The following is a 27740-nucleotide window of genomic DNA, read 5'->3' as shown; positions in this document are numbered from 1 at the left end:
TAATTTCTCTTTATTTTATCTATCCCATCTATCTTCCTCTTTTCTCTTCTTGCTTTTTGCTTTTTTTTTAATATCAAACTTTCTTTCGCATGATCAATCGCGAATGTGAGTAATTTAATATTTGTTTTTTTTGTTCGACATTTTTAAAATTACGAAATATTTATTATTTAATAATAAATATTTATTATTCTTGAACGATAGTTTCGTTTTTTTTCGATATACGATTTTTAATTTAGGATTAGATAAAAATGTAAGAATTTATATTTGGTAGGTTTAAATCATAAATTTATTTAACAACAGGGATCAAAGGGACAACAACTTTGTATTAAATTCTTTATTTTGATCGAACAATTTGTTTCGCAAATGTGAGAAATTTAACGTTTGTTTCTTTTGTTTCTTCTTTCACTGGTATCGACATTTTTAAAATTACGAAATATTTATTATTCGATTTTGAACGATAGTTTCGTTTTTTTCGATATACGATTTTTGATTTAGGATTAGAATAAAAATGTATGAATTTATATTCGTTAGGTTTAAATCATAAATTTATTTAACAACAGGGATCAAAGGGACAACAATTTTCTATTAAATTTTTATTTCATCTACCATTTATCGTTTCTTTATTTTGATCGAACAATTTGTTTCGCAAATGTGAGAAATTTAACGTTTGTTTCTTTTGTTTCTTCTTTCACTGGTATCGACATTTTTAAAATTACGAAATATTTATTATTCGATAGTTTCGTTTTTTTCGATATACGATTTTTGATTTAGGATTAGAATAAAAATGTATGAATTTATATTCGTTAGGTTTAAATCATAAATCATTTAACAACAGGGATCAAAGGGACAACAATTTTATATTAAATTTTTTATTTAATATAAAATTTAACGTTTGTTTCTTTTGTTTCTTCTTTCATTGGTATCGACATTTTTAAAATTACGAAATATTTATGATTCGATCTTGTCGAACGATAGTTTCGTTTTCTTCGATATACGATTTTTGATTTAGGATTAGAATAAAAATGGATGAATTTATATTCGTTAGGTTTAAATCATAAATCATTTAACAACAGGGATCAAAGGGACAACAATTTTGTATTAAATTCCTTATTTCATCTACCATTCATCGTTTCTTTATTTTGATCGAACAATTCGTTTCGCAAATGTGAGAAATTTAGCAGCAGCAGCAATAAACGTGACATCTTTATTATCCTTTTTCATGAAGGATAATTTCTTTTTCCAGTACATACGACTTTTGACTTAGGATAAAAATGTATATATATATATATTACGCGTTAAGTTTAACCACTTTCCAAGTTCGTAGACGGGGTCTCGTAAATCAAAGATTTAATGAGAGTTAAGTGTAACGAACGTCCCTTCGAATTAACCGAAGCTCATAAAATGCGATATTAAATTTTGCCCGTTGCACCGTTCCTGCATTAGCACTTCTACATTCTCTCTCCGTTACCATCATTTTATATTCTCTAACATTCGTTTTTACCCTTTATCGTAATCGTTCCTTCTCTCCCCCTGCGTTGCTACTGGTTTAACTTAAAAATTCTTTGCTTGACGATCCCTTTGCGTTAATTTTAAACATTGTAACAATAAAAGAATGGTCATTTGTAATCGAAACGTTTGACATTTGACGCTTGTTCAACGCCACGCAATTTTTCTCTCTACTCTTCTCTTTTCGAATATGTTAAAAAGAAATGAGAGGAGAAAAAATGCCAATAACTTCGAAAACGAAAGCGAGGTTGATGCAATAAAATGCTTCGCAAAAAAGTATGGAATCTCAATGACTTCGATCGTGCTCTCGAACTCGTATTAAAAAAAAAGAAATAAATGAAAAGAGAAAGAAGAAGCCGTGAATTGAAGTGGCACTCGTGACTCAACGAACAATTCCCTTCGTCAAAATCTACCAAGGGGAATAGTATTGGCCAGATTGGTGCTCGTTCGAAGGCAAAAGGATCGATCGAGAGCAACCTCGAGATACGTGACACCTCATTTTTCTTCGGTCATCTTTCTTCTTCTTCTTCCTCTTCTTCTTTTTTTATTTTGCAGAGGCCACTCTTTCGAGTGGTAGCAAAAGTGAAAAAGAAATGCTAGGATGACTTACGATCGTCCATTTAAATAATTTACGAACTCAACCGTATCGTACGATGATTCGATTTCCTATTTCGTATTTCACTGTGAACCTGCTGCAAATCCTAATGCATAATTCGTAGAAAATTTTCATTTCAAATAAGGAATGACAGATACATAATAAAGTTTATGTCAGAATTCATTTCTGTTCTGAAGTATAAAAGAGGTGGCAACATTCTTGAATTGGTAGAATAGTTTAACACTATTGTGATTTATTATATTCCTATTGTGAACGGTCAAATGACTGCTTTCAAAAATATATTATATATATTTTCGTATAGAATGAGATTTTTTAATTCGGTTGGATAGCGAACGATATATTTCTTTTTATGTTGAAATAAATCAAGATATATTTTATGCGTTTTCGTAGAATTTTTGTTTTATAGATTATCACATCTTTACAATTTACAGGACACGATCGTTTGACCGGTCACGGTACACGTTTAGTGTTAAATCTTACAATGAGTTTCCATATAACGCAGAAATCCTTCGTGGAAGTTGAAACGATTTTAAGTTCGTCCTTGGAGAGATTTTTTTGTATTCTTTCGTTTCTACGTTTTTAATTTTATAATTTCTACGAGGCAACTTCAACATACCGACCCTTGTCTCTTGCATCTCTCTTTCTCTTAAGCTGCTGTCTCGTCGAGGGTACTACACGAACGAATAAAAGCACGGTCCGAAGTGGAAAGATAAAGGAGCACGAATCAGACATGACAGGATTTGTTTGATGGGGAAAAAGAACCGGGATTCTCTCTACCAATTGCAATTTAAACGCGATTTAACCATTAAAATAAATTTATACGACGAGTAATATCAAAAACGAGTAATATCATGGTTAATACTTCTTTCTTTTTTTCTTTTTTTTTAAACGATACTTTCGAGAAAAATCGTTTCGCTGATTATTAGCGCGATTAAAACGATCATCGTATATTTGTATTAATAATTTTATTTTGTATGAAAACGTGATCGTGAAAATAATCTTACCTACGATAGAAAACAGAATATTAGAATAAATGAATATTTATGCGTCGGAGCGCAGCAGTTTATCATAAAATCTAAAAAACAGAGGGTGACTTTTATCCGATGAGAAATTGACATCGATTAGTATAACGACATATTTTCTATTTCGAATAATCTTTCGCGTTTAACGCATTAAATTCATCTTGTTATTTGAAAAAAGAAAAAAAGAATATTTATTTTTTCATCAAAGGAATTTAGTTTGAAGAAAATATATGATCTCGCGGGTCATTAACAGTTACTATATCAACAAATCGTTACTTTTCCTCTTGCGAGGGTAACGAACGATGGCTAAACAATCCGACGCCATAGTAATTCTGGTGTGTATACATTAGCGAATGAACGGGAGAGAAGCTACGAAAGCTAAACTTGCACCGGCACGGCCGATTCGAGAACGTGATTCACCTTCGCTAATTTCAGAAATGCGATATTTCAAAGTGTTTAGAAACATACGTGCATCTGCCCGTGGTTAGGCTATTTTCTCGCTACCGATATTCATCATTCGATCGAACGTTAACTTATACTTTTATTTTTCTCACTTGTATTTAAAATACAATTTTTTTCAAACATCTTTCCATTTCTACGCAAAGAAAATTCAATCATTGAACACTACTGAACACATTTTTGAAGTTATACTTCTTTTGGCGCGTTTGGGAAAATGTGATGAGAGTGAATTTTTACGAGCGACACGAAAAATCGACACCATGAAGTTTGTCAAGTATTTACGACGCGCGACAAAGCGATTTCAAGTATACGGCATGAAGTTGTGTCTTCTTTTCCTTCTTCCCCTTTTTTTCTCAAGCGGGTCACCCATCCAAATACTAATCGTACTCAGCGCTGCTTGACTTAAATGATCGAGCGGGAACTAATACTATCACCGTACCCATGGCATATATTATGATATTTTTATTCTTTCTAATATATATAATATATCGATCGATTGAAAATATGTTTCTTTCCTTTCTTTTTTAAATAATAATAATAATAATAATAATAATAATAATAATAATAATAATAATAAATTTTTCTTTTTTGTTAAGTTATTTTTTAAAGTTATTTTTGAGGTTATTGAGGTTATGTTCGTTTTGGTACGGCAAAGAAGTATAACTTCTTACATGCGTACATAAGTATTTATTCTTTCTTATATAATATATATAATAATTATTATTTTTTTTTTGTAAGTTATTTTTTTTCTTTGAAGTTTTTTTTTGAAGTTATTTTTGATGTTATTGAGGTTATGTTCGTTTTGGTACGGCAAAGAAGTATAACTTCTTACGTGCGCACATAAGTACACACATCAGTTTTTTTTATTATATCGCCGCATAAGAAAAATATTGAATAATCTTACGATTACAAGATGCTAATGAAGGAACAATAACGAAATGCGCAAAATAACTACGAGAAGTTACACTCATGAGGCAGGTAAACCTGACTCAAACTTCCAAATTACTAAATTACTTGATGAAAGGTTAAGAATCCCATCGAAAGTGAAATAATTACACGCCTATATGTGATGCCGATAAAACATGCATCGTCTTGCATTACTCCTCCTACTTTGACTTCTTCCTTTTTCTTCTTCGTCTTCTTTTTCCGTGTTCGTTAGGATGCATTGGTAGTCTTGCGAATCGTTTACAGAACCGGACAAGACTATATAATATTGATTACCATATGCCATTTACGTTATATATATAATTACGTTACACCTCGCAAAATCTATTATCAAAAATTACATTAAACTTTTATTAACAATACCAAAATGAAAAACAATTTCCGCAACGTTTCACGACTGGTTAGACAAGTTAAACCAACAAAAAATTTGTCATTTGCATAGAAGCTGAAATTCTAGGAAAACAATGAAGCTTTTTAAACACGAACAATTCTGATATTACGATCAAAAAAAGTAAAGAATATTTCTTTTATCCTAAGCAAACAATAGGTGAAACCACCAACGTAGAGGAAGAAAAGTTCTATTCCAAGCGTAATATTTATTAAAAATAAAAACTAACGAAGGAAAATATTAACGTTAGTTAATAGTTGGTTGATCCGAAAGAGGGGGGGCGGGGGGGTAGGAACAAGATTTTATGAACGTCAAGCAGCTCTTTGGCATACTTAAGTGGCGCTATTGTTCCAGGTCAATCAGGAACAACGAAACCAGTTCCATAGGCGGCTTTCAGGATACTTTAAGGAGAACGTAGTCTCGAGAGAAGACAAAGAATCTCTCTCTCTCTCTCTCTCTCTCTCTCTCTCTGTCAGAGCTTTTTCTTTGCATCATATTATACTTGTGGGTTCGCGTGTGGGAGCCTTGGAGAATTTCTCACGCGTATGCTTACGCAAAAATACATGCTCGCATCCTAGCAAAATACTTCTTCTCCCCTCCCCCTCTTACTTTCCCTCCTCCTCCTCCTCCTCCTCCTCCCTCTTTCTCTTTCCGTTTCTTTTTTTTTCTTGTTTTTTTCTCGTTAATATGCGTTTCACCAGCCGCGAACACCCTCGAGCAATCTCTCCGTGCCTATTAATACTTGCACTCAACCGAATGATCATATTCATGATCCCTTCTTCTTCTTCCTAGACGTAAACGGATAAAGTGAAATCGATCTTTCGAAATTTCAGAATTGAAAATTCTCTCTATAACCTTTTCTCTTAAATTACAAAATTAATCGTCCTTCGAAAGATTTTCTTAGCGATACGTTTTTAGTTTGAAAAGGGTACTGAAAAAAAAGAAGAAAAAGAAGAAGAATAAGAAGAAAAAAGTGGAAGGCACGAATTCCTCGAGAAGGAGGAACGACGACGTAGTTTTTTACTCGAACGTCCATTTACGGTGAATATGAGCAGCCATCCGGTTCGACCACCCGAGGGCCATCGCTCGAGGGCCTCTGCTGGTTCACGAGGGCCGCCACAGTACCTTGACCGCCTCCGTGCAATCGCGTGAGGAGGACTCTTGCAACTCTCGCGATTTTTTGACCTTTAACCTCTCCATCACTCTCCCTCTCTCTCTCTCTCTCTTCCTTCTTCTTCTTCTTCTTGCTACTCAACGCGTAACTAAAAATGAGATCGATTTATACCAACGAGATATTCCTGGAGGACCAAGTTATTTCGATCCTTTTGAAAATAATCCTTTACAGAAAATTGTATTTTATATATATATATATATGTTAGTTTTATTATCGTATTTATCAGAGAAACATGATTCTCGAGGAGGACGTCTAAATTCTAATCTATACTTACACACACATACTCACACAGCTTATCTCTAACTAATCTGTAAACGTATAGCTAACATTATATTGTTGTTATATCTTTTTAATATCAGAGCAAGCGCATACGATACTCGATAAAAGTACGTCTTCATATCTGTGTACTTATTTACGTAAACATTTAACGTTAGATATATATAATCAATGTTTTAATATAGAAGATATATATATATATATTCGTCCATTAAATTTTGTCTAAGCTCACTTTAATTGTTTAACTTTATTTATGATTCTGTAAATATATTTATATAGTCTTTTTATTTAATGTCTTGTTAATTTCTATGTATATTTTATTTATTTTATTTATATTTATTTGTTTGTATTCTTTTTTCTTTTTATATTTTAATTAATTTATTTTATTTATATATTTATTTATTTATTTTATTTAATATATTTTATATATATATATATATATATATTATTATTTTATTTTATTTATTTATATTTATATTATTCTCTCTATATGTATATATTATTTATTTTATTTATATTTATCTTTATTTTTATGTATCTTTTATATATATATATTTTTTAATTAATATTATTTATTTATATATTTATATTATTTTATTTATATATCAGTATATTATATTTATATTATTTTTATATTATTTTTATCTTTCAATATTTATTCTGGTTATCTGACAATGAGTAATTCCCGTCAATGTTTCAATAAACGAAATAAACGAAATAAATATATATATATATATAAGCTTTAAGACCAGACGTCTGATTCAGTCAATAAATAGAAAACTTCGAAGCCACCTATAAGACGAATTAGACTCTTTAAATCGTTGCAATTGAACATTTTACGAGCCTGTCGTACGAAAACCGTCATCGTACGCACCTGCGTTCCACGTATGTTAGAGTTCAGTACCAACCAACCAGTTCTCGATTCTTGTTTGGAACAGGTTCCAAATGTTTCTCTACAATGACACGTGACGAATTCATGAAACACGCATCGGTTAAATACTCCGGATACGGCTACTGGGTTGAACGTCCCGTCACTGTTATGTTTATCCTATGAGACGATCGACCCCTTCTAAGTGGATGAAGGAAAAAGAACAGGAAAAAAGAAGAAGAAGAAGTCAAATAAAAAGAAAAAAACAAAATGATTCGTGTGGCAAAAGATGCGCTCTATTTGCGGCCATGGTATCTCTCTCATTCCACCTTTACTTGTCTCTCTTTTCTTTCTTCTCCTCGCAACGCCCAGTCACGTTCCTAGCTCGACAACACCAAAGTCACCCAAAGGCGAGTTCCAATCTCCCATAGAACGAATCCCATTAAATGAAACTCACATTTCACGATTATTTTCCCTAGGATTCTTTTCCCTATCATTTTTCCTTGTTTTCTTTTAATTTTCATTTATTCAATTATTATTACTCGCTTTTCTCATTATTCCAGATACAATTTCATTCCATTTGTAGAATGTATTTTTTTTTATTAAAGTTCGAAAGTTCTATTAGGTAAATCAAATTTAGTCGAGATTAAATTAGATTCGAATGATAAATTTCTTCAATAATGGATATCGTTGAAGTGAATAAATTCGTTTTTTTTACAGGATTTTATTATTACTTAGAGGATGTATATTGTATTCTATAGGAAATGGGGCTGGCTTTGAGAAAATCCCCATCTAATATAGTCGGAATCGTAATTTCATTTGTTGACTACGAAAGTATTGGAATACGGATAACACTGTGTGTGTGGGGGGATTCGAGTTTTCGATTATTTATAATATTATTTATTCGATTAGTATTGTCGTTCTTGTAAAATTACTCAGTCTTGCTTTTACAATAGTAATTCAAGTTTATTCAATTGATTCTATTATCTTTTATACGATACCTGCATAGTTATAATATTTTTATATGAATTTAAAATACAAGTTTACGAATACTATTAATCGTTAGGAATTTTTGCAATAGTTTGAACTTTTCTTTCTTTTCTTTTCTTTCTTCTTTTGATAAACATTTTCACGAAGAGTGTAACATTTCTTTTACCCTTTCCGTAAAAAAATTTCTCAAGCTATTTCGAGCGAAGCAAAGACGGCGTTATCTTCGAACGTTGTTCTATAAATACGAACGTGTAAATATTTCTCACTCGAGTTCACGATCGAATAAGAAAAGTTTAAATACCGTTGATAGAGATATTCCAATTTTCGTAATTATTTTCTTTTTTTTTTCTTCTTAACATACATTTAATTGGAATAACAATAAAGAAGTATTCGACAAAATTGATCTCGTCGAATGATCTATCAAAATACGAACAAAATGAGGGTAATTAAATTTTTGTAAACTTTAATTTTTTATTAACATAGATAAATGAATATTAATGATAATTTTTATAATTATAAGAATTAATTACCTTAGGGATAAAAGCGTAATAATTTTGGAAAGTTCATATTAATAAAATTGATTGCGATCTCGATGTTGAATTAAAATAAAAATTAGGTGAATTATTATTTAGAATACATGCGAACGTATCCTTGATTATTTTTTATTTTATTTGATTTTATTGTATTTTATTTTATTTATTTTTATTTAATCGATAAAATAATCGGTCAGTATATATTGCACATTCGTGTTGCGATAGGGATCGCGGTTAAAGTTGATTCGATAAGCAGGTATCTCGATTGAAGCGAATAATCTAAGTGGATTTAATGAACCGAGTGACACCGATGAAAGATCAAAGAAGCGACGATACGTGGTAGCGAACTTTGTTCTTGCCTCCCCACAACCCCCTCTCTTATTCTCTTTGAACCACATTGCGTGACCACACGTGATTCATATATTTATGACACTAATAATATTCCCATTGCAGGTACATTTCATTCATATTTTATATCACAATGAAAACAATTTGTAAATATTTAAAAAAAAATTATCTTTCTTTCTTCCCGAATAAAAATTCAGTATCTTCTTATCACGCAATTTATTAACCAGTGTTAGAATAATACCATAAAAATTGCGTGATACACATGTGATTCGTATATTATTTCACAATGAAAACAATTTGTAAATATTTAAAAAAAAATTATCTTTCCTTCTTCCCGAATAAAAATTAATCTTCTTATCACGCAATTTATTAAACAGTGTTAGAATAATACCATAAAAATTGCGTGATACACGTGTGATTCGTATATTTGCGACACTAATAATATTCTCATTGCAGGTACATTTCATTCATATTTTATATTACAATGTAAACAATTTGTAAATATTTAAAAAAAAACTAACTTCCTTTATTCCCGAATAAAAATTCATCTTCTTATCACGCAATTTATTAAACAGTGTTAGAATAATACCATAAAAATTGCGTTATACACGTGTGATTCGTATATTTGCGACACTAATAATATTCTCATTGCAGGTACATTTCATTCATATTTTATATCACAATGTAAACAATTTGTAAATATTTAAAAAAAAATTATCATAAAAATTGCATGATACACGTGTGATTCGTATATTTGCGACACTAATATATTTTCATTGCAAGTACATTTCATTCATATATTATTTCACATTGAAAACAATTTGTAAATATTTTTACAAAAATTATGTTTCTTTATTTCCGAATAAAAATTCAGTATCTTCTTATCACGCAATCTATTAACCAGTGTTAGAATAATACACGTGTGATTCGTATATTTGCGACACTAATATATTTTCATTACAGGTACATTTCATTCATATATTATTTCACATTGAAAACAATTTATAAATATTTATATAAAAACTATGTTTCTTTATCCCCATGTAATAATTCAAAATCTTTTTACCACGCAATTTATTAACCAGTGTTAGAATAATATCATAAAAATTGCGTGATACACGTGTGATTCGTATATTTGCGACACTAATATATTTTCATTGCAAGTACATTTCATTCATATATTATTTCACATTGAAAACAATTTATAAATATTTATATAAAAACTATGTTTCTTTATCCCCATGTAATAATTCAAAATCTTTTTACCACGCAACGTGTTAACAAGTGTTAGATAACACCATAAAAAAGAAAATAAAGATAAGAAAGATCGTCGTGGGGTGTGAGAAAAATGACGTTAGACGATGAAAAGGAGGATGATTTTGACATGGCAAAAATGATAGAATGATAGGACGTATGGTTTTCCTCATCTGCAGACCTTCTCTCGAAGAAGGGAGTTCGTTTCGTTGGTTGATCGTTGTTCATCTATCTTCGTCGTTACACACCGTCATTTCTCTGATACACATCATAGAGATATGACGAAACGAAGATCGATAGTGTATGATAGATTTGAAGTTGCACAAAATCGTTGTGTTATCCAATGACATAGCGGGGATCATTATCTTTCCTACTTGAAATTCTCTCTCTTTCAATATTCATCATTCTTATTTATTTTTCTTTCGAAGACTATCGATCATTCGTAACTAAAGTATTTGTACAAGTGGACGATTACATTTTTATTTTGTTCACCTTATATGCGACGCATTTTTTTTCTTTTTTTTTCTTTCTTTTATCATGGAGTTCAAAAATAAACGAGAGAAAGTAAGTAACCTAACCTAAGTGTGGATATGATCATTTATATTAATTATTTAAAACTTTTCGTTAACAGAGAATAAATATATAATAAAAATATGGTAACAGTGATAACTGAAGATAATTATAACGATCGATCAAATCAAAATGATTGGATAAACGAATTTAATGATTTATTTTTTAATATCGAAATTATTTATACTATTATCGAATAAATCTAGTCGAATAAAATTGGCGTAATTATTTTGAACTTAGGTCGCTATTATAATTGCCAGACGAAATATGTGAGTGTCCGTGATTTTTTTTCCAGTCAAACAGTGTTATTATAAGCGTATTCTATTCGTATTTGACGATAAATACGTTCGAGGATTGAAAAAAAAAATATTCTAAAGATTACAACAAAGTAATGTGAAAAATGAATCACAACGAGAGATACGCGCAAGTGGATGAGTAATAGCGAGTAGACGTACGAAGTACAGATATTTATTGATGTAAAAATAGAAAAAGATAAAAGTATAAAGGTAAAAAGGGGGAAAATATAAAACGAAATAAAATAAAAAGGAAGAAAGAGAGAAGAAAAGAGAGAAGAAAAAAAAAACGTAGACGTATAAGGCAACGAAGAGGCCTAAAGCTTTTTCTTTTTCTTTTTATTTTCTTTTTTTCCAACGAGAGATTTATTCGAATGGAAGTCATTCTCGATGGTAGCGTAATAATAACTGTGCGAAACTTTATTCGCGCAACACAGAACAAATTGAACTCGGTTCGAAAGTCTAGACGTGCTTTCAAAGTAAAAAAAAAAGAAAAAAATTAGTCACCAATGTTGCGAACACATACGTTATGATTTATGAATATTCGATTTGGTAGCGCGTTGATTCGTTCGTCCGACGATAGAAACGATTATTTTAAACGTTACGAATTCTAAGAGTAACCCTCTAATTTTATTCGTTGGACAGAAACGTCCACAACGGGGGTCTTCATATCGACAAATCGCGTTTTAAGTGTTATTATTATCGTATCAACGAGTCGAGTCGAAATCAATGATTATTTTCAGGATCGATGTCACGATTAAAAAAAAAAGAAACAAGAAAAATAAAGATGAATAATATAACGATGGGCGTATGATTTCTCGTACGCGAATAAAAATTCTTCTTCTTTTTTTTATCTTTTTATTTGTAAAATACAAATATGGTTAAACCGAGGTGACGAGTATCAATCAATTCGAATCATTCGAACAGGTTCACGGACAAATTTTTTCCACGACGACGAGACAGATATTAAATAGGAAAAATTCTCAAACTTACTTAAATATTTATATATAAAACATTGATATTTATATCAAAAGAGACACGCTTCTTAGATTTATATATAAAACGAGAGTTGAGTTCAGATTTAGAAACACGTATACACGCCCCGTGTATACGTAGAAACGCATATTACGATGTATCACAAGTACGTGTAAATAACTTACAATACATAGAAATCCTCGTACGATGAACAATCCGAATGATTGTAAGGTTCGCGGTGAGAGGCGTTAGGCGAGTGATAATTAATCGATCGATTAATTAAGCGGCCGCGAATGGTGTAAGGAAAAGGAACCTTCGATAGTATCGGTGAAGTTAAATCGAGTACGACTATAAGTATGTATATAAGTATGAGTATGAGTATGAGTATGAGTATGAATATGAGTCGAATTTTTTTTCAAAGTAAACCTCTCTCTCTCTCTCTCTCTCTCTCACTTTCTCAGTGAATGTTATTACACCGCGTGCGAGATATACCGGGTTTCCCTTCGATCGTACATCATCTCGCGGATATCTCGCGCGTCGCTTATTGCTCGTAAATATAGTAATTCAACGACACGCCGGGACTAACAGCAGCGTATATTTATGGGTCGCTTCGTTCGGCTCCATTTGCGTGTCTCGAGATAAAGTCCGTTCGATCGGAGCCCGAATCCGTGTGGGTCTTTCTTTCCCTCCCACCCTCCCTTGCTCCCCTCTTTCCCCCTCTCTCTCTTACTCTTTCACTCTCTCTCTCTCTTTTTCACGATGTACTTTTCGAAAGGTACTACGTTTGCTGTGAGATAAGAAGAAAAAGTAGAAACAAAAAAAGTGACTCTTCGGAATTCGGCGTATGCGTTTGCGTGGAACGTGATCGATGAGGTAGCACATTTATATTAGCTAGCAAAGTTACAAGCAAGCAAGCAAGCAAGCAAGCAAGCATGCATGCAAGCAAGCATGCAAGCAAGCGAGTTATACACATTTGCGTTATAGCTTAATACTCCTTCGGATCGTGACCATTTAATGATCGCTCTGGCTGACAGTAAGGATCTATGATCCTGGAATATGATACCATAATATCCACCCCCCCACCCTCCTCTTCTTCCCCTCGTATAAAAGAGAAAGGTAGCCTTTCTTATTGATAACTCGATTACCCTTTTACGATGAAATCCTCGAGTAAAAAGGGTATCCCCCATTGCTTCCGGATAATGCTAAGTTTCCTTAATTAAATTGTTTATTTGTTATATGCGTTATATACCCGTTGCTAATATCGGGAATATTACTAAGTAATTTCGTATCTGTATTCTATTACGATTCCTTTGGGAATATTTTTCTTTCGTCGAATATTCAATTGAGGATGTAGCTGAGTAACACGGTGCACTGCGTGACGATTGACAAGAATCGTTCGATTAATTTTTGATAGTCTCGAACGATCCTCGAGGATCAAAATATTCTCATATGTACGAACGAATTTTCAAGTTTTGTTTGGTAATATTAATATTGTTATTCGTTGAACGATTGAAATCTTCTAACTCATCATTTCGCGTAGTTAATATAAATTTCAAATGGAACGTTTGTCGATAACTGTTGTTAATTAAAATTGAGATAGAAGTGTAAAGTAGAATTTTATTAAAAAAAAAAAGAAAAAGGTATATTCTTTCTGACGTACCCGGAATGATGTCTGGTGTATGTCGTGGGCGTAGTGGTAAGAATTTGTTGATAGCCACGGGTAACAGCAGTTTCCGGATAAACGCGATGCCGATGATCATCGTGAAATCCTGCATAAGCTATGGCCCTGGTGCCGGAATATTCCGCAACAGCGATAGCACCAAATTTGTCCGATTTAGTTGCATTATGTCTTAGGATCGATCCAATCGAGGAATAACCAATCGACGATCCGATCGTAGGTGCAGCTGCTATGGTCGTTTCGATATCATCCTCGTCATCGTCATTTTGATAACTCCGAAAACGATTCCAATCGTGTTTTCTATCCTGCTGTACGCGAGTTTGCCTTTCGCGAAACCAATGGGGCCAAACTACTTGACGATTCTGAATATTATGCGAAATTCCTCCAAGAAAGTGATCTTTCTTAACTCGTGTCTCACGATCGATAGACGATACCGCAATAACTATAGCATGAAGTATCACGAGGGACGACAACGTTGTTGGAGCCATCGTGCGTTTCTCGAACGGTGCACAGGATGGTGTTCACGTGACCTGATATATACAATTTCATATCCTATAATACAACTATATTATACATGATATTTCCAAAAAAAAATAAAAAAGATTATTATTCGAAATTTCGTGTGTAAAACTAATGATTAGGAAAAACAAGAGAATAATCTCTAAACTAAAATGAATCATTCTTCCTGGAAACGAATTTTGTTCTTTCATATTTAATCAACAATAACAGTCAACAACAACTCACCCACCCCCTTTTTCGATGCGTTTGGTCCAAGAAACGGACTAAGCGAATAAATCTGTTCCCTCGTAAGAAGCTCGCATTATCCGTCTTGGAATAGTGCAACGAACGGTGTGCAACAACAACAAAACGGACGCGTCTAGAACGCGTGGTGGATGGACATCCGGTGCGAAATTATCCGAGAGGCAGCTGAGAGCACTACTGAAGGAGAGACACACGGAGTTCGGGGTCCCACGTGCTTCGTTCCTCGCGTTTACCACCACCACCACCCCACCATTCTTCTTTCTCCTTCCTTCTCCCGAACCTTCCATCCTTTCCCCCTTCTTATCCCCCGTTGCTTATATTAGTTAGCTTTCCCTCTCTTACTTTTACTCGTCGTCGTAGTCGTCGTCGTAGTTCGCCAGACTACTCTCCGAACGAACAATCCACCTCTTTCGACGAGGTACACCTCTTTGTGTCTTACTCTTTCACCTAACTAAAGTTCTACTCTCCTGTTACGACGACGTGTCTTTCAGTAACCACCTACGTATCCTTGCTCGCGCGTGCAACCAGCAAGCCACAGGACAACGGCTTCGAGTTTCTCTTTTTACGAGCTCCGATAACTATACTTGTACCTTTCTATACCTATGAACGTTTCGTTCGTTCCTTCGACCATGTGCATCCGCGATGCATACACCGTGGATTCAAACAAAACAAAACAAAACAAACTAATCGCAAAAGATCATCCCCTATTTATCTATCTATCTATCTATCTATCTATCTATCTTTGCGAATTAATCTATTATCTCACGTGTACTTTTTGTCATTTTCTTTTCTTTTCGAATTACTCGAATGGTTTTACAATAATGCAAGATTTTAACGTTGGAATAAATGAGAGACTCCGATTACAAAAATATTATTATTATAATAAATATTTAACATCTAATTCTCTCTATTCTACGAAAGACTCTGACTCATCGACACGAATTTCATTCACTCGTAAGATAACGTTCTCATGAGCGTAATATAGTAACAGACCTTCTTATAAATACCTGCTAGGTGTATGCAATTTTAGTCACATTATATCGGATAACAACGCGATTAACTTAGCGGAAAAATGATATATACGAGCTAATGGTAGTAATTCCTAGGAGATAATAATTTTAAAAGAAAAAAAAAAACTTTTTTCATTAGGCAAATCATATTATTTTCATGAAAAAAGTTAGTAATATTTCAATCGAAATTATGAAACAAATATAAATTCATCATAAATAAAATGAAATTTGCGTTAAAAGTGATTGGAACAAAAATAATATATAAATAATATATAAAAATATATAATATTATATAATAAATATAAAAAAATATAAAAAATATATAATAAATAATATATAAAATAATATAGAAAAATAGTATAGAAATACACATAAACACACACGAACATACGCACGTGTAGCAGAGGTTTCGTTGAACGTTGTGTTTATTTGAAATCTTTGCGGTAAAGTAGTAGTAGTAGTAGTAGTAGTAGTAGTATTAATAAAGGATGAAAACAAACAGCCCCCCTAAAAACTCGTTAAAACTCGATGATGCAACGAAGCTTTAGCAGACAACTACTATGAGATACTTGAAGCATAGTCGATAAGATAGCAAGCGCAATGCGAGCCTCGGTGGTGCCGAGGAGGGAATTTTAAAGCGACAGCCGACAACCTCCGCTCGATTACATCGTGCTCCGCTACGATAATCTTGTCGGAGGATGTTTGCTTCGATCGATCGTTCACTCTCTCATTCTCTCTCTTTTCTTTCTTCGTTATATACTTTAGATCGTAAGTAAGGATATATACAGATTACTATGGAACATACAACACACACATACACGCACACCTTTACTCTTGTAGTAAGTTTATATATAACATATATACAGATCACTATAAAACATACAACACATTCCAACAGATTCCATACAGTTCACTATGGAACATACAACACACACATACACGCACACCTTTATTCTTGTAGTAAGTTTATATATAACATATATACAGATCACTATAAAACATACAACACATTCCAACAGATTTCATACAGATCACTATGGAATATACAACACACTCACACACACACACACACCTTTACTGTTGTATTTATAACACATAGTAAGTTTATATATAACATATATACAGATCACTATAAAACATACAACACATTCCAACAGATTCCATACAGATCACTATGGAATATACAACACACTCACACACACACACAGACATTTACTGTTGTATTTATAACACATAGTAAATTTATATTTATATATATATAGGTATATGTTATAGAACCCCCATACTTCTTAAGTTTGCAACGATATGACCGCACCTTTATTTGTTCGACCAGGATCGAAAGCGAAAGCAGACTTGAATGGCGTAAAATCTACTTTAACGTCTTCTCCTATCGAGAATCTCATTAACGTTACTTATTACACGAACGATAGATTTTTAATATTTTAATTATACATTTATTATAAGCTTGTCTAATCTTATCAAATTTATTTCGGAATTATTTGGAAGGATTTTGATGAGAATAATCGATTTAGTTCATTCATCAATCTCTGTTCGATCTTTTTAGTAATCATTTCTTTGATAAAATCAATTATCATTTGTTAGACATATTATTCAAATATGTATTAAGGAACATGATTTACTTGATTTCCAAAATAATTGAATTCATTGATTTTCAATCGATCTTTTAGTAATCATTTCTTTGATAAAATCAATTATCATTTGTTAGACATATTATACAAATAGGTATTAAGGAACATGATTTACTTGATTTTTTTAGTAATCATTTCTTTGATAAAATCAATTATCATTTGTTAGACATATTATTCAAATATGTATTAAGAAACATGATTTACTTGATTTCAAAAATAATTGAATTCATTGATTTTCAATCAATCTTTTAGTAATCATTTCTTTGATAAAATCAATTATCATTTATTAGACATTATTCAAATAGGTATTTAGGAACATGATTTACTTGATTTCCAAAATAATTGAATTTATTGATTTTCAATCAATCTTTTAGTAATCATTTCTTTGATAAAATCAATTATCATTTGTTACACATATTATTCAAATAGGTATTAAGGAACATGATTTACTTGATTTCCAAAATAATTGAATTCATTGATTTTCAATCAATCTTTTAGTAATCATTTCTTTGATAAAATCAATTATCATTTGTTAGACATATTATTCAAATAGGTATTAAGGAACATGATTTACTTGATTTCCAAAATAATTGAATCCATTGATTTTCATTCAATCTTTTAGTAGTCATTTCTTTGATAAAATCAATTATCATTTGTTAGACATATTATTCAAATATGTATTAAGGAACATGATTTACTTGATTTCCAAAATAATTGAATTCATTGATTTTCAATCAATCTTTTAGTAATCATTACTTTGATAAAATCAATTATCATTTGTTAAACATATTATTCAAATAGGTATTAAGGAACATGATTTACTTGATTTCCAAAATAATTGAATTCATTGATTTTCAATCAATCTTTTAGTAATCATTTCTTTGATAAAATCAATTATCATTTGTTAGACATATTATTCAAATAGGTATTAAGGAACATGATTTACTTGATTTCCAAAATAATTGAATTCATTGATTTTCAATCAATCTTTTAGTAATCATTTCTTTGATAAAATCAATTATCATTTGTTAGACATATTATTCAAATAGGTATTAAGGAACATGGTCTACTTGATTTAGAAAAAAGAAAAAAAAAAATTGAATCGATTTACTCGCAGTACGTGTCGTAAAGGAAGAAGAAAAAGAAGAAGAAGCAGAAGAAAGAAAGAAAGAAAGAAAAGCTTGCGAATAATTCGAATCGCTGCATACGTCGGTATGAATTATCTCGAGATAGGAACGTGTCCGTAGGACGTAGCATAAACTCCGAGCGAAAGATTACATAGTGCTAGGTAGAAAAGAAGGTGGAGGAAATTCTCCTCCCGCGTGTTCTCTCTCTCTCTCTCTCTCTCTCACACACACGTAACGTTAGGATCCTTCGAAGAAGAAGAAGAAGAAGAAGAAGAAGGGGAGCAAGTTGGACTCGTAAGATATTTTCCTAAGAAGATAAGATCTGCAATAGCTATGAAAAATACAAAAAAATAAAAATAAAGAAATAAAGAAAGAGAAATTTGCAGTAGACGATGATTCGAAGATACAACTGCCTACGCATCTTCTTCCGAGTGCACCGGCTGCTCATTGGTTGGTTGGTTAGTTGGTCCAGCCTGTGGACCAGCCGCTGGTTCACCTGCATTGCGGTGCATTCGGCCCCGGGCTCGTCGCAGCTGCAGCTGCGCGCGAAAAACCAAGGATGTCCGCTTTTGAGAAACTAACCAACCTTTACTTCAAACAAACATATATACTCCATATAAAATACTCCCTTAAATATTTCGGGTTAAAATCTATATATTAAATTTCATTTCTCAAATTTCATATTTTTATTTATCCGTGCATATTTTATATATCTTCATTTTTCTTATCGACAAATATACATTATTATCGATAGATCGTAATGAAATTGTTCGTAGGATCAATCGTGAAAGAGATATTACACCCACGTTAATAAACATCCGGACTACTACCGGTATACGATTAGATCTTAAAACGTTTTAGCGTTCTTACAAGAATCAAGGAAATAAAATATCGAAGGGCGTCCTCGTTTTTTTTTTCGTTGTCGTTGTCGTTGTAGTTGTCCTTTGAGAAAGATAAGCTAACTCTCGGTTGCAATTTTTTGAAATGTCGGAATGGACGGTACCCGGTCTCCACCAAGGACAACACCGGTGTCGAGTATTGCAACCGCATCGAACCTTTTTTTTTTATTTCCTCATCCTTCGAGGCTACTACCTTCGTGAACCGTGGCTTCGTTCGAACGAAGGGCAAGGTAATTGCTTGGATCATCGTCGCGTTATTACCCATTAAGGGCACGAGACACGCGAGACCTGTTTAAATGAAAATAACATCGAAAAAATTCGTCAAACTTATTAAGAAAATAAATTTGATCTTCGTAATGCATTAACGTTACTCGTCCTTCGTCGAGATTTAATGTATCATGCATCAATATTGTAACACACGAGCCGAATTACTTTCAAACAAAACGATTGATTGATGATTTTGATACACCGCCGTGTTGCTTCGAATAATATTTCAATGGGTTGAACGATAAATGGTCTTGACTTTTAACCTTATAAAGTATCAATTGCAATGAGAATTATTTAAAAATTCGAAACAACTCTTATATATATATAATATTTTTAATATAAAACAAATTTCTTGTTAAAATTTGATTTTCCAATAATAATACAGGACTGAGAAACTATACAGCTTGCATTTTATTTGCAGTAGGATTTTTTGGATAACTGCAAAACCTGTAGAATAAATTATAATACATAATAGGTACTCGCTGTTCTTTCTTAGGAATGCGTAATCAATTATAAAACGAAAGAATTTATTATATAAAATGAATAAAATCAACCTTGAAGTCAAATTCGCTTACATAAGATTGCGAAATTGGAGCAAACTAGTCGAAAACTAACCGCGTTCTTCTTCTTCTTCTTCTTTACGTATCTTAAAATCTTCAAAAAAGATCGTGTTCAGTGTTCTGTTTACTTAACCTTGATATTTCTCGACGTATAAAGCATTAGTCGTTCAAAGCTTACTGACAAACGTGAATTTTTCTTCTAAAAAATGAGAAAACCTTGGATATTTCCAAAGGTCAAAGCTCAAATGTCAATTTTCGCGCGTGTGACCCAATAAGAACACGTCAACCATCCCCGAAACTACGAAAGCTTGTAGGAACTTTTGAAATAGAATGATAGGACATGCCAAAGGATATCTTCGACGATGCATGCATGCATGCACAAACTACGGCATAAACTTGTTATCGAAGTAAACTTAGAGAAAATGAGAAAATAGTATTTTGTTCTACGAAAATATTGCGTTAGATATATTTCACCGATTTTATTTATATAAATTTCTTCCTATTTTTGTATTAAACTTATTTATTAAAATTACAAAATAATGATCGAAGTATTAGGATGTGTCGAATGTTCGCTAATTAATAATATCATAACTATGATAATAATTATAGGAAATAGAATATATAGGAAACAGATTACGTTACCATATTCAAGATTTATAGGAATATAAAGGAAACTAATAATAAATTTATAGGAATAGGAATAGGAATATATAGGAAACAGATTACGTTACCATATTCAAGATTTATTTAATGATATACTTTTCCTTGCTCGAATGTTTTTGTTCATTTGATTAATAGTAATGATAAAAAAGAAAAAAATACGCTTTTAAACGATCGAGAAATCGATAGACTACTATTTGTAACTTGTCCGATAGCTAATGAGCTTCGTCTCGAATCACTTTCTTCTTGTCTTCAGATAACAGAGAAGAATTATACTGCAGAGATCTATATTACCGGCCGTGAAACGCTTTTTTAAAACGAGATGAGAAAATGATTTCGTTTCGCTGCGTAGACAAAAAGAAGTCTTGTTCGAATCACGGCATTCTTTTTCTCCAAGAAATAGAAGTAAGGAAAATAAATTGAGATCAGAAATATATTCTCAGATTATTCTAAGATAATGTAGAATTTCCAGGAATAAGTTAGTGACGTTAAGAAAAAAATATCATAAAGATATATCGTAAAGATCAAACACGAAATGATCAACTTTTTATGGTTTTCTTTTTTGTTTTTCATAAAAACGTTAATTACGTTATATTATATATATAAAAAAAATTGGTAGCCATTTTCAAGCAATGATTTTAATTACGGACAAACATGTACATTAACCGGACGAGTTGAATTACATATATATATATACGCCATTTCGATTTTATAAAATAAATAAAAGATAAAAGAATATTCTCGCGCTATTAAAATCAAAATAACATTTTTACGTCTTACCAACTCTCAACTCGAGTGCCCAGAATAATCTTTTCCTTTTTTATTTATAAAAATACGCAGATATTAATATGCCTCATAAAGTATAAAAAAAAAAATACAAATGTGCAACAGTGAGAAATACTTTTACGTTGCAGTTAATTATTAATACTTTATCGCAACAACATTGAAATTTCTTTTCTCGGTAATGCATAAAACAAACGTGGTCTTTCTTCTTCTTCTTGTGGTTTTATTTGAATAAGAAAAAAAAAACATATAAAAAAAAAGGGACAAAGTAATTCGTTCGTAAGTATCGTCGCGTAAAATAGTTTATTTTCTCTTTCGTAGATCCACGAGCAATACGAGGCATGAATTCTAAAACACGTGATACTCAGCATCCACAATTCTCTTCCACTTTATATCCTCTGATTAGAAACAACACAAGCAGTTTCCATTGGTGTCTCTCTCTCTCTTTTACTTTCTCTCTCTATTCCTTACTGTAAACGCGTGGGTGTAGAAATTGCTTTATTGTAAGGGCGTCGCGACGTCTGGCGTCATTCAGACGACTGTTTGAAGCTTAGAAATGGTCTTTAAAAAAAAAAAAAAAAAAAATAAAGGAGACAAGACCGACGGCCGGCGTCTTCTTGCACTTCTTGTTTTAATGCTCGATAATATTATTTTGTTTACTCGTTCGATGTGAATGAAACAATCAAAACTATCTACTTTGTCGAATTATATTTTTCTTAATAAAATGCACGCGAAGGGAACGATCAATAAGATTCGTGATAATACAAATTTAATGGAATATATAAACTTATATATAAATATAACAAATATATATAATACTTTTTATTCGATAAAATTCAGAAAATAAAATATTACGTGTGTTTAACGTTCTAACGTTCATCGGATAATCGGATTTGGTCCGAACGAAAAGCTCCCTGACCGAATCGTGTTAATAAAAATCATCGTTTCTTCCTATTTGATGACTTTTCAACCCATAAACGAGTTAAAATAATCAGCACCACCGTTCGATACGTCAATCAAACGACTCTTATCAGAATCTAAAAGGATGACTATTTAAAGAAACGTTTAATATACTCCAGCTGATTAAAATAACAAAACAATGATTTTATCCCGGTTTTAAACGGAGATCTTATAAATTAATCTTAACGAGAGAGGATCGTTCGTAATTATTTATAGAATGACATAACGTTATTCTATAAAGTAACGTGATTGGAATCGTTATTGTTAAATCATGATAGATGTCTATTACCATTCGCGTCATTTCTCGTTTGTACAATTTAATTAGTCCCAAAGGAGAATGAGAGAGAAAGACAGAGAGAGAGAGAATCGTGCAAAATGAAACACCCGGTATATGGGAGGAGCACGACACGCAGAAGAAAGCAGCTAGCTAGCTAGCTAGCTATTGCTCGGGTAACGTATCCAGTATTTGACCTAATGACACGATCCCGTGACGTCAGGAACGAAAGGTAGGTCGACCGAGTGAGTGTAAAGGAGGTGAGCCGGTCAAAGAAGGCCAAAGACTGACCTATCCTAGTCACGAAAATTCTCTTGCATACGTGTCTTTGCCCTACACTATCAAACTAAAAGAAAGAAAGTACTTTTCCTTGCTCTTCTTCTTCTTCTTCTTCTTTTCGTTCTTTTTTCTTGAAAACCTAGAGAAGGACCTTGACCCAAACTTCTTCTCTTAAAACGTTAAAAATTCGTGTCCTTGGTTAGTATGATAGAAAAAGAAAAAAAGAAAATTGAAAAACGCACCCTTACACTTGTACGTATTTATGGTTATACATGTATTTGTATGTATGCGTATTGAATGGAGGGGGACCAGAAAGAAGATCGGTTATAATTCATAAAAAAAGATTCAATCTCGAATGATGATCATCGCGCGCGACTAACTTCAAGCGGTCGATCCACAATCCTTTGTCTAAATTCCGAGCCGAGGCCGTTTCGTACGTCATTTACCTAAACTTTTTTTTTCTCTCTCTCTCTCTCTTCCCCCTTTCTTTCCTTCTTTTTACATTTTTTTTCCGCTATTTTTTTTATTTTTTATTTGTTTGTTTGTTCGTTTGGTATTATTTTACCTGCCAAATATATTTTTGATTCTTTCATATATCGGAAAGTTCGCGTCGTAAATATCGTCGGAGTAGGTGTCTCCGTTAACAAGAGTGGCCACTGAGTGGCGGCACTGAGATACCAATCTAACCAAACAAAGTTTGGTTAGAATAGGATTATATATTGTCTTTTACCCCCGGATTTTAAGTTCTTACCTCGAAGATTATACCAAATTAAAACGAGAAGAAAATAGAAAAAACGTGGAAAACTAAAGAGCCATCGGAACAAATAAGTTTGGAAATTGTTTGACAAGGACATTATCATCCTCGTCATCTTCGTCGTCATCGTACAATTCCACGTCTTCGGTGGAAAAGAAGAAAACTTCTTACACTTGTCGACCCAACGAAAAACGAATCCTTCTGGAATCTTTCCTTATTTTCACTGATGCCAGTAAGTTATGTATATATATATATACCCGTTTTAACAACTCGACGACGAGTTTGCCTTTTCGATCGATAATACTCTTTCCGATGACTCAAAGAAAATTCGAGCTTACGAAGTACAGGGGAGAAAAGAACGAAAGAGAAGAAGAACTTTGAAAATTTATCCCCGTCCTTCTCGAATTCCATTTTCCCTTTACTTTTTAAACTCGTCCTTATAGATAGGAGTTTTGCCTTGGCATCGTATCACCCCTTCTCCCCCTTTCCCCTCCCTCTTTCTCTCTCTCTTTCTCGTGCTATATAAAACGTATCTGCTCCGTTAGCAGCACACTTGACCTCAGTGCTCCTTCCGCTTTTCCTCCCAGATACGATACGATGGGAATACGTTCTTCTTCAATCCTTACATTTTTCCTCGTTCTTTTATATTATTTTGTTCCTTAAAACGTGAAAAACCAATTTCTTTCATCTTTCTCTCTCTCTCTCTCTCTCTTCTTGTCGAACACGTAAAACGCGTTGCAATTTGACGACTGTTGTATTACTCTCGTCTGGTTGGATACCACCACCCCCCACCCTTCCCCGACCTTGACAATCTTTAAACTTTTTATTGGTTTCAAGTTCAAGCAAAAGAGTGTATCTCTCTCTCTCTCTCTCTCTTTCTTTCCCATCAATCGTAGGGTTCCACCAACGAAGGCCTCAGCTCATCATCGTTCACGGCCATTCTATGTTTCGGTTAGTCGATCGACCCCTCAGTTTCAGGCAACGCGCCAACGAGTGGATATATAAGGTCAGTTTTCATAATAAATAATAATAATAAAAATGAAAGATAAAGAGAAAGAAAAAGTGCGGCACTAAAATGCGCAGAATAATTGTCTGTATCTTAGTGGTCTTTGCCAAATGGGTCAGAACTAAATAGAGAGACACTATTGAGAGAATGATGAAGGATATGGGAACGAAATCTCGAGCTAAAGTTACGTCCCCGTTGTGTTTTAGCTGTCGTTTCACGCCCACGACGGAGCCATAAAAGTCTAAAACGCGATGCCGTTAAGAGGCATCTTTAAATGAATTACCAAAAGGATTTTCTCGTTCGGTAACCTTGAACAAAAAAGATAAAAAAAAAAATACAACGCCTAGATCGTATCGATTCTTCCACGTTGATTCGTTCCAACAACAGCAGCAGCAGCAGCAGCGAACCGTGATGGACAGTGATATATGTAGATCGATGAAGCCAATCACTGCTCTAACCAAATCCAATCGCTAATGACCAAAACCAATTACTACTGCGTCTCGTATTCGCTTGCAACTAGTCTAACTAATTACGAACAAAGTTAACTTCGTTTTAATGCAACGTTGCTGCAACAACGTTGGCTCGAGATTTCGGATATATCCAATATGGGGATATAGGGTATTAATAATTATAACAACCATTGCAGATATTTCATATTTTCTATTACATTATAAATAGAATACCCTGATTTGTGTGTGTGGTTTAGATTGAACGGTTATACAAATATCTACAATACGTTGTAATAATTATTACTAATTTTTGTTCTATTATTGTTCTTAAAAGAAAATCTTTCCAAACGAAATAAAACAACGTGTTGTTTAAATGAACGCGGAGTCGATCTCAAAGAAAGAACCATTTGGCAATCAGTATAATATCGTAAATAAATCTACGATCCATCTTTGTGTTAGAAGTCCCGTGGGAAGTGCACATTAATGTACTCTTCAGATGTTATTCCTCTGGTCGAAGGAACCTGCGGCGGATCCTAAGGCCAGTCCGTGGTTTGCCTGGTTCGCTACCGCGGTTATACTATGGCGTTGCAGAAGACGAATTACCAAAGCCATTTTGGCGGTATCGCCGTTCAGGCTGTTCAAAAGACGAATGGTCGTTGCGTTATTGAAGGAAAGATCATCCTCGGTGATAATGAAACCGAAAACAACAATGACGACTATGACGAAGAGAACTATGACTGCAGCAACGATGACTATGACAACGAGAGTCAAACAACAACAACAACAACAACAATATGGTCTTTTACGAAATCACCATTTTCATCAGCAATTACAACAACAACAACAACAACAACAACAGAAAGAAGACAAGTGCAAGAATACTGCAACCGGAATTAAAACTCGAGTTAAACGTTTGTGCACCGGCGACGGTCCGCACATCTTCTCGTCCTCGTCATCCGTCCAAACGAGTAATCATCATCAGGTCAATTACAGGGTTACCAGAAGTGGCAGAGTTTATGGGAAATATCATAACAGAATCTTACCGACGGAAACAATTTGTTGAACATAAAACCCCAATAGTTTACATAAACGTGTACATATAAAAAACGTATCGTTAGTCTCCCTTTTAAAATTGTATTATTATACCTTTATTTATTGAACTAACTAGAATCCTTCTTAAAACACCGTTTAGGAATACGACCATCAGTCTTTTGACGATTCATTCCTCGTGTTGTCCTCGACACGCTTTCAAATGGTACGATCGTTTGGCAGAGACCTTCAACGAGGTCGTCATGGTACTTCTTCGTACTCGTCGTGGTCGTAGCCAGTTTTCAGATCAAATGGCAACGACGCTTGCTTGCTTGCTTGCTTGGCGACCAACGTTTTCGGACGACTTGGCTGCCGTCCTCAACTACCCCTTTTTTCAACTGACTGCAGATCGATAAACCTTCCGATGCGTTTAAGAGGTCTAGGGCATGAACGCTGTCGTACGATAATATTTACCAAATTCTTACTATTCTTCAACACTTTGATAATAGACACTCGGTAGTATTGTTAGGATTAATCCAAATTCGTGCAATTTATTGTATTGAAATTTTTCTTTGGAAACTGCATACTGGATGATTGTTTTTTTTCTTCTTTTTTTGTGTAAAATTTACTTTGGAAATATTCGTTAGAAATCAAATTAAAAAAAAGCGATGAAAAGGGAGAAAATTTGGGCAAATATGTAAAAGGGTATGAAAAAGGTATAGAAAATTTGTATCTTTTCTAAACGTTTCTTCTTTTCTCTCTCTCTTTCTCTCCGTTTTTCTCGAGTCCTCTCATCGCGTGAAGAACGCTAGGCTCGCACAACGAAGACAACAATGAAAACCTCCGCAAGTTTCATATCAGAGATGTGCCAATTTGAAAAGCACAATGCTCGCGGTTTCAGAATGAGCCAACGTATCGAACGAGTACACAGTCATGCAGAATGAAACGTATCTGTGTCAAATTTAGTGACTCTATACAACTATACTATCCGTTGCGTCACAACGATGACGAACGCGTTTACTGGATCCGCCTATACATATATTGTCTTTTTTGCCCACGCATTTAGGAAATATAACAGAAACAAAATTAGGCCAAGTTAGGCTGAAATCTACGTACCCAACTTACGAATGAATACAAAATTTCCCGAACGCCTCTACGGATTTGATTATATTTTGCAAATTACATCATAAATCAAACTGATAGTCTACAATTTTCAGAAATATTAGCTTGTCCTCTAATATACCAGGCCGTAAATTTCAATTTTATTTGATAACAAATTTTTCTGCACCCTACTATTAGTTATTAAAAAAAACAGGTAAAAATATATCCGGTGTATTAAAAAAAGTAAATATATAATTAAGGATCGAGAAGATGATA

At 33.1% G+C, this 27740-nt stretch overlaps 2 protein-coding genes across 5 annotated transcripts in view; one reads left to right on the top strand and one right to left on the bottom strand.

Moving 5' to 3' along the window:
* LOC122518361 overlaps positions 1-27740 on the bottom strand; it is a 38453-nt gene that overhangs the window by 8861 nt on the left and 1852 nt on the right. Inside the window, exons 1-2 of one of the 3 annotated variants that reach the window (XM_043637247.1) lie at positions 14640-14877; positions 13878-14425 (exon numbers count right to left, since the gene is read on the bottom strand). In XM_043637247.1, the coding sequence (XP_043493182.1) occupies positions 13878-14383 (506 nt within the window). In that variant the 5' untranslated portion in view covers positions 14384-14425; positions 14640-14877. Of the gene's footprint in view, positions 1-13877; positions 14426-14639; positions 14878-27740 lie in introns of those variants that run through there. The other 2 variants (XM_043637248.1, XM_043637249.1) reach the window with 2 other exon arrangements.
* LOC122518362 (probable serine/threonine-protein kinase MARK-A) lies at positions 24703-26461 on the top strand. 2 transcript variants are annotated; one of them, XM_043637251.1, is made up of 2 exons: positions 24703-24885; positions 25831-26461. In XM_043637251.1, exons 1-2 carry the CDS (start codon positions 24823-24825, stop codon positions 26395-26397), a joined length of 630 nt encoding a protein of 209 aa, XP_043493186.1. In that variant the 5' UTR covers positions 24703-24822; the 3' UTR covers positions 26398-26461. The 2 variants fall into 2 exon arrangements, with proteins under 2 accessions (XP_043493186.1, XP_043493185.1); XM_043637250.1 differs by having other exon boundaries at positions 24800-24885; positions 25794-26461.

This window comes from Polistes fuscatus, unplaced genomic scaffold (assembly GCF_010416935.1).
Source record: "Polistes fuscatus isolate 324 unplaced genomic scaffold, CU_Pfus_HIC Scaffold24, whole genome shotgun sequence".
NCBI lineage: Eukaryota > Metazoa > Arthropoda > Insecta > Hymenoptera > Vespidae > Polistes > Polistes fuscatus.
The sequence above is the reverse complement of the archived record's forward strand: the minus strand, read 5'-3'. Positions and strand labels throughout refer to the sequence as shown.